This window comes from Portunus trituberculatus, chromosome 22, assembly GCF_017591435.1.
Source record: "Portunus trituberculatus isolate SZX2019 chromosome 22, ASM1759143v1, whole genome shotgun sequence".
In the NCBI taxonomy this organism is placed as follows: Eukaryota; Metazoa; Arthropoda; class Malacostraca; order Decapoda; family Portunidae; genus Portunus; species Portunus trituberculatus.
Window position 1 is genome coordinate 2,678,911 of NC_059276.1, and position 12,039 is coordinate 2,690,949.

General features: G+C 44.3%; 1 protein-coding gene across 16 annotated transcripts in view; it reads left to right on the top strand.

Annotated features, from left to right (window-relative positions):
- LOC123507576 (phosphatidylinositol-binding clathrin assembly protein LAP-like) overlaps positions 1–12,039 on the top strand; it is a 56,530-nt gene that overhangs the window by 42,310 nt on the left and 2,181 nt on the right. For 9 of the 16 annotated variants that reach the window (XM_045260528.1, XM_045260537.1, XM_045260530.1 and 6 more), the window contains 8 exons: positions 1,318–1,455; positions 2,485–2,596; positions 5,524–5,622; positions 7,222–7,254; positions 8,160–8,441; positions 10,896–11,124; positions 11,333–11,534; positions 11,882–12,018. In XM_045260528.1, coding sequence (XP_045116463.1) covers positions 1,318–1,455; positions 2,485–2,596; positions 5,524–5,622; positions 7,222–7,254; positions 8,160–8,441; positions 10,896–11,124; positions 11,333–11,534; positions 11,882–12,010 — 1,224 coding nt within the window. In that variant the 3' untranslated portion in view covers positions 12,011–12,018. The remainder of the gene's footprint in view (positions 1–1,317; positions 1,456–2,484; positions 2,597–5,523; positions 5,623–7,221; positions 7,255–8,159; positions 8,442–10,895; positions 11,125–11,332; positions 11,535–11,881; positions 12,019–12,039) is intronic. The other 7 variants (XM_045260541.1, XM_045260536.1, XM_045260539.1 and 4 more) reach the window with 7 other exon arrangements.

Consider the following 12,039-nt stretch of genomic DNA (forward strand, 5'->3'; position numbering starts at 1 on the left):
CCTACTCTCATCCTTGCTCTCTTTTCTCTCTTCCTCTCTCAATGTCGTTTCTTGTTTCTTTTGTTTTCTCTTTCGTCCTTGCGCTCTTTTCTCCCTTTTTTTTTGTACTTTATTATTTTATTTGCTTCTCTCCTCAGTCCTGCATTATTTTTCTCTCTTTTTACAATTTCATATTTTTTTGTGCCTACTTTCATCCTTGCATTCTTTTGTTTCTTTCTCTTGTCATCTCACTCTCTCCTTTCATATCTTTCCTTTTAAAAGATCATTATTTTCTTTTCTTTCTATGTATTATTTCATTTTTTCTTCCTTCTCTTCCTTCTCTCATTTGGTATATCGTATTCTCAGTTTTCCTTTCCCATTTCTTTATTATTTCCTCTCTATTCACATCTTTTCCTCGCCCATCCTTCCCTCATCTCGCTTCCTATCTAAGTTAGTCAAGTTTAAATATAAATTGAGTTGGTTTGCTTCTTAAAGTATAATTTATTCCTTTGAAGTTTGACTAATAGTTATGTGTGTGTGTGTGTGTGTGTGTGTGTGTGTGTGTGTGTGTGTGTCTATGTGTGCATTTGCTTAAGTCTAGTATTTCAAATTAAGTAAAGCCAGGCATTTCTCCTCTTTAAGATTTGAATTTATCCATCATATTCAAAGTCAGCTGTATAAAAATTAAAGAAAAAGAAATAGGAAAAAAAGCAGCAATAACAAACTCACTAATGATAATAACTTGAGATTAGCAGTTAAGAGCAGTGATAAAGAAATTAATATAGTATCTAGGTGAGCAGTACTAATAAGTGCAGCAGTAACAAGTTAAATCAAGGAAGCAATAGGGAAACAAATATGTAATCTATGCAGTAATGAAAGTAAACAATAAGAGAAATAAAATAGTAATAAAAAAAGTAATAGGTATAATTTTGTCAGTAATAATAGTAAAACAAACTAGCAATCAATTCATTATCAAAAGCAAACTCTGGAACTCCCTGCCTGTGTCTGTATCTCCAACTTCCTATGATTTGATAGTGAAGAGGGAGGTTTCAAGACATTTATCCCTACTCTTTGACTAACTCTTTCAGACCTGCAAGAGAACTGGCAACTAAGTAGGCCTTTTTTTCATTCTTATTTTACATTGCTCTTGGCCAGTTTTCCACTCTTATATAAAAAAATCACACCATTAATAACAAACAAACCAGTAACATGGAGAGTAAGAATAAAAAGTAGGAGACAGATCACTAACACTAAACATCACAAAACTAAACCATAACATCAACACAGACCTGCAGTGAGTCCCCCGTGGCAGAGCTATAGTGCTGTGTGTCCTTTCAGCATGATCACGCCAAGAACAACCCCTTCCTGAGCTCCCCCACCAACGAGGCTGCCCCTGCCGCCCCTACCAACAACGGAGACGCTTCCCAGATCATCGACCTCTTTGGCGCCTCACAGACAGATGCAGCGCCAGGACAGGTGGGCTTCAAGTGTGTGGTGTGAGGAGGTACTGTTAGGTTAGGTAAGGTTAGGTTGGATTAGGTTAGATTAGGTTAGGTTTGGCTAGGTTGGGTTACAATATATAAGGTTTATTTATTTATTATTTTTCTATTTATTTATTTTATTTTATTTATTTATTTTTTTTTTATTTATTTATTTTTTTTTTTTTTTAGTTTAGTTTTAGTTAGGTTAGGTCAGACTTAACTTTGCCTTAGGTTAGGTTAAGTTTGTGTTACTTTGGCATTAGATTGGGTTCAGTTTGATTGGATTAGGTAAGTTAGATTTAAAGTTAGGTTAGGTTAAGTTGTGCTAGGTTTATTTGGGTTGTATTAGGTTAGGGTAGGTTAGTTTTGTTTGGATTATCTTGGGGTGGTTTAGGCTGGGTTAGGTTAGGTTGAATTTAATTTGGCTGGGTTACATTACTTTAGATTAGGTTGGATTGTTTGGTTAGATTTGGTTGAGTTACATAGGTTAGACTAGAATGACAGTGGTATTGTATAATTTTAGTACAGGAATTTTGATGCTTAGCTTTGTTTTGCATTTTTAAGGTGTTCATAGTAGCAGCACTGAAGGAAGGTCATATAACAATGGGGATGAATGCATTGGTAAGTAGTGAGTGCAGTACAAGCAGTGATGTGGCAGGTGGTGAGAGTGTGGAGGATAACAGTGGTGTGCTAAAGTTATGGTACATGGTTTTGGAATATTTTACTAGTTATTTTTTTGTTTCAACAATTTTTCCTCTTTTTTGTTTGTTTCCTTCCTAACTGTTTTTCATTTATTTCCTATTCCTTTTCTTTTTATCATTATTAGTTCCTTTCTTGACTGATTTTCACATTTTCCTCACCTTTCTCCTTTCATCATCTCTCATTCCTTCAGATCTTCTTAATTGTCTCTTCCTCAATTTTGCCATCACCTTTCATTTCCTCAATCAGATCCTCTCTTGACTGGTTCTCCTTCTGTTTCCTTCACATGTCACTCACATTACTGACTCTGCTCTTCCCCTATCAGGCAGGCAAAGCTTCAGATGATCTCCTGCAGCTTGGCAATCCCTTCGCTGACATGCTGAGTGGGACAGCCGCTGCCACCACTGCTGCTGCTCCTGCCCAGCCTTACACCAATGGTAGGACCTGGTGGCTCTCTGTAGGTCCTCTCCAAATTTCTGCATGGTGTTGCTCTATTCTCTCTCTCTCTCAGTCTCAATCTATTTCTCATGACACCAGCCTGAGCCCACTGCACTCACCAATCGCCTCTTGTTATGTAGGATGTCACAATTTTGCTCTCACTCACTTTGTCTTGTTTAGCTGTGTCAATGGATTCTCACACCAGTTCTCGCCATCACTGAGTATCTCACTGCATGTTTTGTGTTCTTGAAGCAACCAGATGCATTAAGATAGTTTGTCAGGGTTTCTACCGAGGTTTAAGTGGTTTTTGTACAGATAACTTTTCACTTGAGTTTATTTTTCTTGTTTTCTTTGTTTCTTTGTTTATTGCTGTCTCTTTTCTTCTTTATTTCGTGTTTTCTTGCTCATCCTTTCCTTTCTCCCTCTCTTTTATCCTTCCTCTCCATTTCTCAAACTCATTTTCTTGTTCATTTGCTTAGTATTGTCTCTTTCCTTCTCTTCTTTCCTGTTTCCTTGCTCATCATTTCCCTTTCCCTTCTCATTCTTCTATGCTGTTCATTTCTCTAACTAATTTACTTGTTTCCATCTTCCTTTTGTATCTTCTGTCAAAATTTCTTCATTAACTACAAAACAAATCAGTCTTGCAGTCAGTGTGGTAAGGCAGAAGTGGATTAACTGACCACCCCAGAGCCCTGTGTAGTGTGAGGGCTAGAGGAGGCTGAGTGGGTGCAGTGCAGTGGGGTGGGTGTGAGTGGGACAGGCTTTCAGTGTGTTGAGTTGAGTGGCTCAGTGATGTTGTTGGTGTGCTGCGGCTCAGATCAGACAAACCCCTTACTCTCACTGGGGATGCAGCCGTTATGTATGTCAATATCCAGATTTTTTTTTTTTTGGCTTCCAGTAAGCAGCCCTTTATAAATGCCAGGTTATTATTATTATTACTATTCTCTCGCATGAACGGTATCCCTTTTAAAAATTTATAGTTAGTCTTGAGATTTTTAAACCCCCATGTCATTTTCTTAAGCCATTTCTTGAAGCAGTGGATTGCATGAGTGTTTGAACTGGAGATTCCCAGCTTATGATTCATTGTGTTCCTTTGAACTAGTGGCAATCATGTAGCAAGGTTATTAATGACAAATTTCTCTTTATTCTCAACATCTCAATCAGTTGCAAAGTGTAAATAAGTGTAATAAGCCGCAGAGAGCAGGGTAAGTAAGGACCTTCTGTCTCTCTTTGTGTGGGATGTGGTGTTGTGTGGTGCTGTGGTGCTGTCAGGTCTTGCTGGTGTGTGCTGGAGGATTGTGCTGCTGGGACTCTTGCCAACACCACTTCCATGTGTCCAGTTGTCTCCTCTTATGTGTGTTTTTCTCTGTGTGTGCGTGTTTGTGTTTGTGTGTGTGGGTGAGTGTGTGAGTGTGTGCGTGCATGGGTGCATGTGTGCCTGCTGTCTGTCTGCCTGCCTGACATGCTCCATTTATTACTGAAAAATGTATATTCATCTGATTCCTTATTATTTCCACAAATTTTTATAGTATGGTTTGTATTTCAACTAAAAAAAATTATTCCATCCTTTACATAAAAAATGCCCCTTAAGATATATTTTATTTGATGTTTTAAAGTATACATATTTCTAGCAAGTATCTCTTAGCATCAAGGAGGAGCTAGGCTGATGTAAGTCATGTTTTGTGGTAGAGTAGGAGTAGTGAAGGGACTGGCTTATTGGGGGTGGGAGTGACCAAGGCTGGCTGCTCCACTCTCTGCCTCATCACCTTCACTCACACCAAGACTGTAACCATGGACCTCTGCTATACCCACACCATGCTCAATATATCAAGGTGTTTGTGTAGTGTGGGTTGCTAGGACACTGCAAAAAAAGTTAGTTGGTATGTTGTCTTTAAATTGAAGAAAGACACAGCATATCATCTATGAATTTTTTTATTTCTCTTTCTGGCCAAGGACAACAAAAATTATTAAATGAAATGGCCCACTCAGATGCCAGACCTACTTGGGAACTGGCATTTAAGTGGATCTTTTTGTTTGTTTTTTGTTGCCATTTGCCAAATTTTCTCTTATGTTTACATAAAGTCTTTCTTCAGTTCAAAACCTGATCTGTTAGCTTTCCATGTTTCTGCAGTCTAAAAAGTCTCTAATCTGTTGAGAATGCAATGCTGTTTTATTACATTTCCAGCAGATAAAACCTATTAAGTGGAAGTGGGTGCAGAAAGTTAATTGATTTTTAAATACAAGTGTGCCCTTAGTCATGGTTTTAATTCCCAGTCACAGCGCAAAACTGTTAGGGTAAGTCTTGTTCCCTTTAAGACGTGTACATTGACACAAATTGTATGGTGTTCTCAATTTGCTGAGTGTTTGTTCCCACCATCAATGTTTTTGTTGGCCTGTCATTTTCTAGATGCCAACTTGGATTTAAAGGAGGAAACTGTAAGAAGGAAAACAATTGAAAGCAAAATATTGACAGTCATGAGGAACACTTGCAAACAAACAACTAAGGAAAAACTATCAGTCAAAATATGGATTGACTCAGGGAACAATTACAAAAAAGAAAATTAAGGTCAAAATATCAACATATTAACAGGAAACACCTTAAAAAACCAACAGAGGCAATGAAAATATGAGTGGTGAAGCAGTACTGCAGAGTGGAGGCTTACAATGAGGCAAGGTGAGGTGAGAGCAGCCCCTTGGTCACCCACACAGCAGACACTACCCTGAGAGGACTTAGCTAGCCTAGTGTGCATTAGTCCGTGGCTTCTGAGGATAGCCGTGTGATAGGTGAATGTTGTTATGGAGTAGAATGAGCCCTTCTCCCCCCCATCCTCCCATCCCGCACCCTCTCGTCCCCCCATGACCTGCTCCTTGCCCTGACGAGAGTGGAGGGGATGCCTGGTAGTAATAAAAGCTGTTGTTCTCACAGGTGTCTCTCAGAGTGTGTGTCAAACCTCCTCCACAGCCCCTGGTTTTGTTTCTGATAATGCCTTTGATGCTGTATTTGGCAAGAGTAGCACATCCCAGAGTAAGTTGTATTCTCAAGCATGGACTTTCTTTGTTTTTTTGACGTTTTTATTTTTAACATTTACCTGTTTTTTCCTCATGTTTTTTTTATTTCCCAGTTGTTAGCAGTTTATATTGACTTCTGACCTCTTATTATTTGTCAGTTCAGACCCCAACAAATAGTGTGGTTAAATTCCTTTCACTACTTTCATTTCCTGTTTGAAAAAAAAAATAGATGCTTGCAGTAAATTCATATCATTTCCTTTAGTTTGATTTTTTTTAATGATCATTTTTTAACTGGTGGCTAACTCTCTACAATTTATTTCAGTTGACTCACATACCTAATTTATTCATCCAAGTTGGTTGACCACCCTCACCCTAGGACTCAGTTTAGAGTAGAGCCCCGCATGTCTTGCCCAGCCCAGACACACACACACTCCTTGGACTGCACTCTTAAACATTTCAGCATCTTTTGACTACTTTTAACAGGCTCTAGTGGAAGCTGTTCAGGTTTTCAAGAGCATTTGATTCTAGTGATAGTTGAACTTGCTTTCTGCCTTTGAAATTAGTTGTTCTAAGAGTCTGAAATGTTTAAGAATCCAGTTCCTCATGCGTTCCTCTTCTCCCAAACAGCCGAGGAAATGACTGTGGAATGCTGGTAGTAGAAAATGATTGTAGTGATGAAAGAAAGAATTAGTAGGAGAGTAGAGGCAGTGGAAGCATGAAAGATGGTGATGATGAGGAGGATGATGATGAAGGATGAGTGTGATGGATATTTTCTAGTGTAACAACACACCAGCAAGTGGATTCTCCAGTATACTTATAACTATTGAGTTTCACTGACTCCCAAGAGGACAGTGGCTGCTGAAAAAGAAGGCTGTGTTTTGGACGAGGGAGTGTAGGTGTTAATGTGTTGGTCTGGTCTCCTCAGTGTAGGGTGTCAGGGTGTGCAGTGTGTGGGTCTGCTGCTGCCGCCCACCAGGCACTGCCCTGTGTCCTCCCACACTCCCTTGAGAATGACCAGTTTCCAGCATATGTTTTACTCTTACATTACCATTAGTGTTTATCAGATGCAGTATTTATTTTATATCTTACGTACATGTTACACACCCCTCATATACATGGATTTGTATATTATAATATATATTTATTTGTCATAGTTATTTTACAATGGGGCACCCACCAGCCAGGAGGCACCTGGCCCCTTGTAGTATCAGTCAAGTGTTACTGAGGGAGGGGCAGATGTGTTGTGTCTTGTGCTGCAGCCTGAGGGTGCCAGGGCCGCCGGGACTGGTGGGGCCGTCATTGTTGTGTTGTAAAGCACCTCAAGGAAGACTCGGCTTCATGTAGTACAGTACCTAATTTACGTGAGTGTTGATGAATGTCAGTCACCGTCCATAGGGAGGGGCTGGCCGGCCCCCTGTGTGTTTTCAGCAGAGTTCTCAAGCTGTCCCTTCCTCTGGGTGCCTCAAGTGATGATAAATAGTGTGCATCACTCTTATTATTATTTTTGTCATTGTAGCTCACCATAGCATTGAGCAAATATGATGCTTGTGAAGTATGCTGCTTCTGCACACACCACTTGACCACTAATAGAATGAACCATTGTTGCATGTGACAGGCACGGTTGCGACCAGTTCCTTCACCTGGCCAGGTAATAGTTGTACTGTTTTGACTGACACTTTGCTAACGATGAGGTTGGGTTGCAGGTAACCTTACTGTGCCGGCTTACTCTAACACACTACTACTTTGCCTTTACTAACAGATATGGTAAGATTTCAGCATGCCAATCACAGTACTGGGTGGATGACTCACTGTGTCTCAGGCTCTCGTTATCTGGGTGGCCTGGGGAGTGTGAGTGGCCGTGACAGTCTGGAGGTGCCAGGTGGCTCGTTGTTGTTGTTGTTGTTGTGGCAGCACACAGGCAGAACTAGACCAGAGAGGCTGTGTGCAAGTGTTCCAGCTGTCCAGGCATTGTGTGTATTTTTTTTGTGCAGGAAGACAGGAAGGACAATTAGGAAAACAGCTCAACACCATTACTGTTCTTCGGGTTGACTAGTTATAAAATTATGGAGAGCAGAAGTTATTTGTGATTCAGAAATGCATTGTAGATTTCCTCAGAATGCAGGATTGAGTGAGGTGATTAGTTAGCGAGTGTGAAGTGTGAGATGGCATGAATGGACTGTGGCATGTAAGTGTGTCGGTGTGTGGTGTTCACTCTACATAACACACTAAATATAATCTGATTGGTACTCTTCTGGTTTCTCGCAGTATCTTCAGTAGTCTCTGTCCTGTCTTGTATGAGTGAGTGAGTGAGGGTGGTGAGGCATGCACTGCTGGTGAGTGAGGCTGTGATGGAGGTTAGCTGTACTAGTATGTATCTGTAGGAACTAGGTTGTCAATAGTCAGAGAGAGAGAGCAAGGAGCAGTAATGATAACAAGAAATGTGTGGTTTAGTTGATGATGATACTATGCAGATGTAAGAGAGAGAGAGAGAGAGAGAGAGAGCGAGCGCCAAGAGAGTGAGTGAGTGACCGGTGAACACTCTTTCCTTGCAAGCTGCCATGCTAGGAGGTGGGCCGGGCACAGGCACCATCACCGCCACCGATGCCAATCCTTTTGCCGACTTTGGCATGTCAGGCCCCCCTGGTCCTTCCCTTCCCCCTCAGAGTGGTCTGGGCTCTCTCGGCACCTCCACCATCACCACCACCACTACTACCACCACCACCACCACAACCTCTAGCACGGCTGACCTCTTGGCTGGCCTGGACTCCCTAGCAGGGGTCGGCAGCAGTGGCGTGCCCCTCCAGGCCCCTGTAGTGCCCCCTGCTCAGCCTGAAGGTGACCAACACCACCTCACCATCACCTCCATATCCACTTCTCACCCACTACCCTGCCACCACCACCACCACCACCACCACCACCACCACCACCACCATCATGGTCATACAGCAACCCACCGCCACCCTCCCCGCCCCCCAGGCTGAGAGGGTGTGCTGTGGGGGTGAGGCAGCTCAATAGTTAGTGTTGACATGCTCCCTTCAGTCTGGCACACAGCCGCCAGTAAACTGTGCTTTTCTCTCCCCGTGTCTCACTGCCGCCACCGCCGCCACCACCACCACCACCACCACCACGTGGAGTCATCCCTTTCTTTCCCCCATGTCCTGCACCCCTCCCCTCCCCTCCCATCCCCTCCTCTCCTCCCCCCATCCCCAGCACATATCCGGCCACCTCCTCCACCAAAAGCAGTATTGGCAAGTGCACTAAATCACCGCAATGAAAAGCAAATCATTGGCTTCCGTGAGTCAGGACCGATGGCGCCAGAGTGGTGTGTGCCCCTCCCCCCGGCCAGCAGGGCCCAGCCATCCCTGGCATAGTCTCAGTCAGCACCAGCCCAGCTGCCTCCCCACCAGTACTCTCACATCTCATCCTGTGCCACCATCAGTCTTTCTTTCTATACATTAACTGACCAGGTGCATATTGTGTAGCTTGTCTCACGTAGCACTGTGACTGCACCGCTGGGCCGTGGACAGTGTGTGCCTGCCACCTCACTCTGCACGCAGCATGGGCCACTACACTCCAGCCCTCCTGCCCGCCCAGGCTCAGCCCGGGGTTGCCGGCGCGCCTGCATTCGGCTGGGAGGGACTGGGACGTGTGGCACACTATCATCTAGGCACCTTGGGGACCACAAACAGAGAACACTTAAGCCAATCAGGATGTGGGTGGAACTCAAAATTTGGAAAGCCTATTGTGAGAAGTTACTGAAAACCTTGTGACTTCAGTCCTTGTGTGACAAGGCAGCAAAATTTATCAGTGAAAGCAAAGAAAATAACCATAGTGGACAAACACACACTAGTATTGCATTGCATTCAGAATAGCCAGAGACTCCAGTCAGTGTATGGGAAGACTTGATGCAAGTGTGCAAGGCCTAGCACTGGTATGCATTACCCCACACTGTGGCTGGCCTCTGTACACACACTCACACTCAGTCACACACACACACACACACACACACACACACACACACACACACACACACACACACACGTACACATATATGCACATCAACACAACACACACACACACACACACACACAGAGGTGTTGCATGCACCACATGTTTGACTGAGTCTACTCGCATGTAATTACAAGGCTTTCCAGCAAGCACTGGCAGGAGTGTCCTGAGGAGATGAGGGGTCCTCCCAGGGTGGTACTGGTCCAGTGTGGCAAAGCTGTGGTACATTACATGTGGAGTGTTGTGTGGGAGGAACAAAGGACTTCATGTGTTGCTTTCAGATCTTTTGCACAGCTGTCACATTACCCAGCCTGCTTCATGAGCACAAGTGGCACCCACCACTTGCTGCACACTTTGTTTTGTGTAGGTGAGTGCCATGCTATCCAAGCCAGGATGATGCAGGCTGCAGGGAGCTGAGGCTGCTGCACCACCTCAGGCTCACTCTCCACCTGGGAAAAATTGTTGACATGAATCAGTCTGTCAGTGAACCACCAAGGTAAAATTGCAGCAATGCATCTTGTGTCATCCCATGGCAGTGACACTCCGCTGTGCTTCAACCCTCCACTGCAGAGGACTAATTCCAATGACTTCACTATCCCACCCTTGCCTCTCTTCTCCCTCCACACCCTCCCTCTTTCCGACCGCCAGCCAGTCTGGCGCTGGCCGCCTCCCCGCCCCCTCATGGCTAGGGTCTTGCAGTGAGGTAGTGTGAGGTAGGCTCTGGTTAACTCAGGATGGAGTAGGAAGAGAGGCAAAGCGTCCTAGTAAGTTGTCTAGCGGTGGACCATCTGTGGGCTGTGACCACCACTGTAGTGTTTCTGTTAAGCACCTCTGTAGATAGTGCATGTAGTACATACGTTGTGGTATGTTGTTGTCGTGTGCATGTGTTGTGCTTCTGCGTGTGTTGTATAAAGTACTTTGTGTGTGTGTGTATATATATATATATATATATATATGTGTGTGCTTGCCATGCACTCTCACTGCTGCTTTAAATTTCTTTGACTTGTGAACTCAATGTGCATTTGTTTTGAAGTAGCTCTTGTGATCCCTGAGTATGAGTACGACAGGAAGACACTTTTGTAACTGTTCTTGACTTGAAAATGTTGTGCTAGTGTTCATTTAATCATGTCCTGTTTCTTTTACTAAATACTACCACTAAAGTTACTATGCTTAAGAGACAAAGATGTGCTGGCTTCCCTCACATCTGTAGAGTAACAATGATAGGAACCTCTAAGCCAGTGCTACCACTCCACCCCTCCTGACCTCCTGAACTCACTGCAGCTTTTGACGGATTTGGCGACATTCTGAAGCCTGAAGGCAGCGTGGGTGGTGGGGGTGGTGGTGGAGGGGGCAGTGGCGTGGCAGGGGCGCCAATTGCTCCTTCTGCAATGGGCGCACCAACCACCACTGCAGCCTCCAACCAACCAGCCAAGCTGATCAGCGGAGACCTGGACATGTCCCTCTCCTCCCTGGTGGACAACCTCAACATTAAGGGACCAGCAACACAAAAGTAAGTCCTTGCATGGCTCTTGTCAAGGAATGGGGGAAAAACAAAGCTTTTGCCAGAGTTTTCATTGTTCATTTGATGTTCATTAATTTTCATCATTTGTTCACTTTTAGTTTGGAGGAAGATGGACAAAATTTTCTGTCACTCTAGACTAAGTTGGAGTTATGCTGGAGACAAAAGCTAACCATTGACATCAACTTTCATCCTGCAGAGGGCAATGGAACTCACCCAAGACCCAGAACAAGACGGGGGGTGCTGGCTGGACCCCCGCTGCCCCTCCCGCCACCATGGGGGGCTTCCGTCCAGCCATGCCAGGACAAGCCATGGCTGCCCCAGCCCAGCCTGTGGCCGGCCAGCCTGGGCAATGGGCTCCAGGCATGCAGATGGGCGGTTCCTTTCCACAGCAGCCCATGGTAAGGAGGAAGGGGAGAAGAGACAAAGATTTATGTGATCAGTCCTATAGGAAGGGAAGAGAAAGTGTTTTAAATGATTCTTATAGGTTTCCTTGTGCCCCAACCTTGTGTCCCAAACTACATTAGTCCTTCCCTTCTCCTGCTCTCCTTGCAGCCCTTGGTAAGAAGGAAAGAGTCCATGAAGGATCAGAATAGACCAGAAGTGTTCCGAATAACTCAAAGCTTATCTTGTGTTCCATCCTAATTGATCCCCTCTTTCCTCCTCTCAATGATATGTTCTGAATCACTCATAAATCTTCCCTCATGTCCTCTTCTTACCTAACTCATCCTGACCTTTGTCCCTGCAGCAGCAGCAAGGCATGCCAATTGCAGGTGGTGTGATGCCGGCCACCTTCCCCGCAGCAGTGAGCCAGCCCGGGGCTGCCCCAGCGCAGCCCACACAACCTGCAGCCTTTGATCCCTTTGGTGCCCTGTAATGCTGTAGGTCAGTGACACTCCTAACACA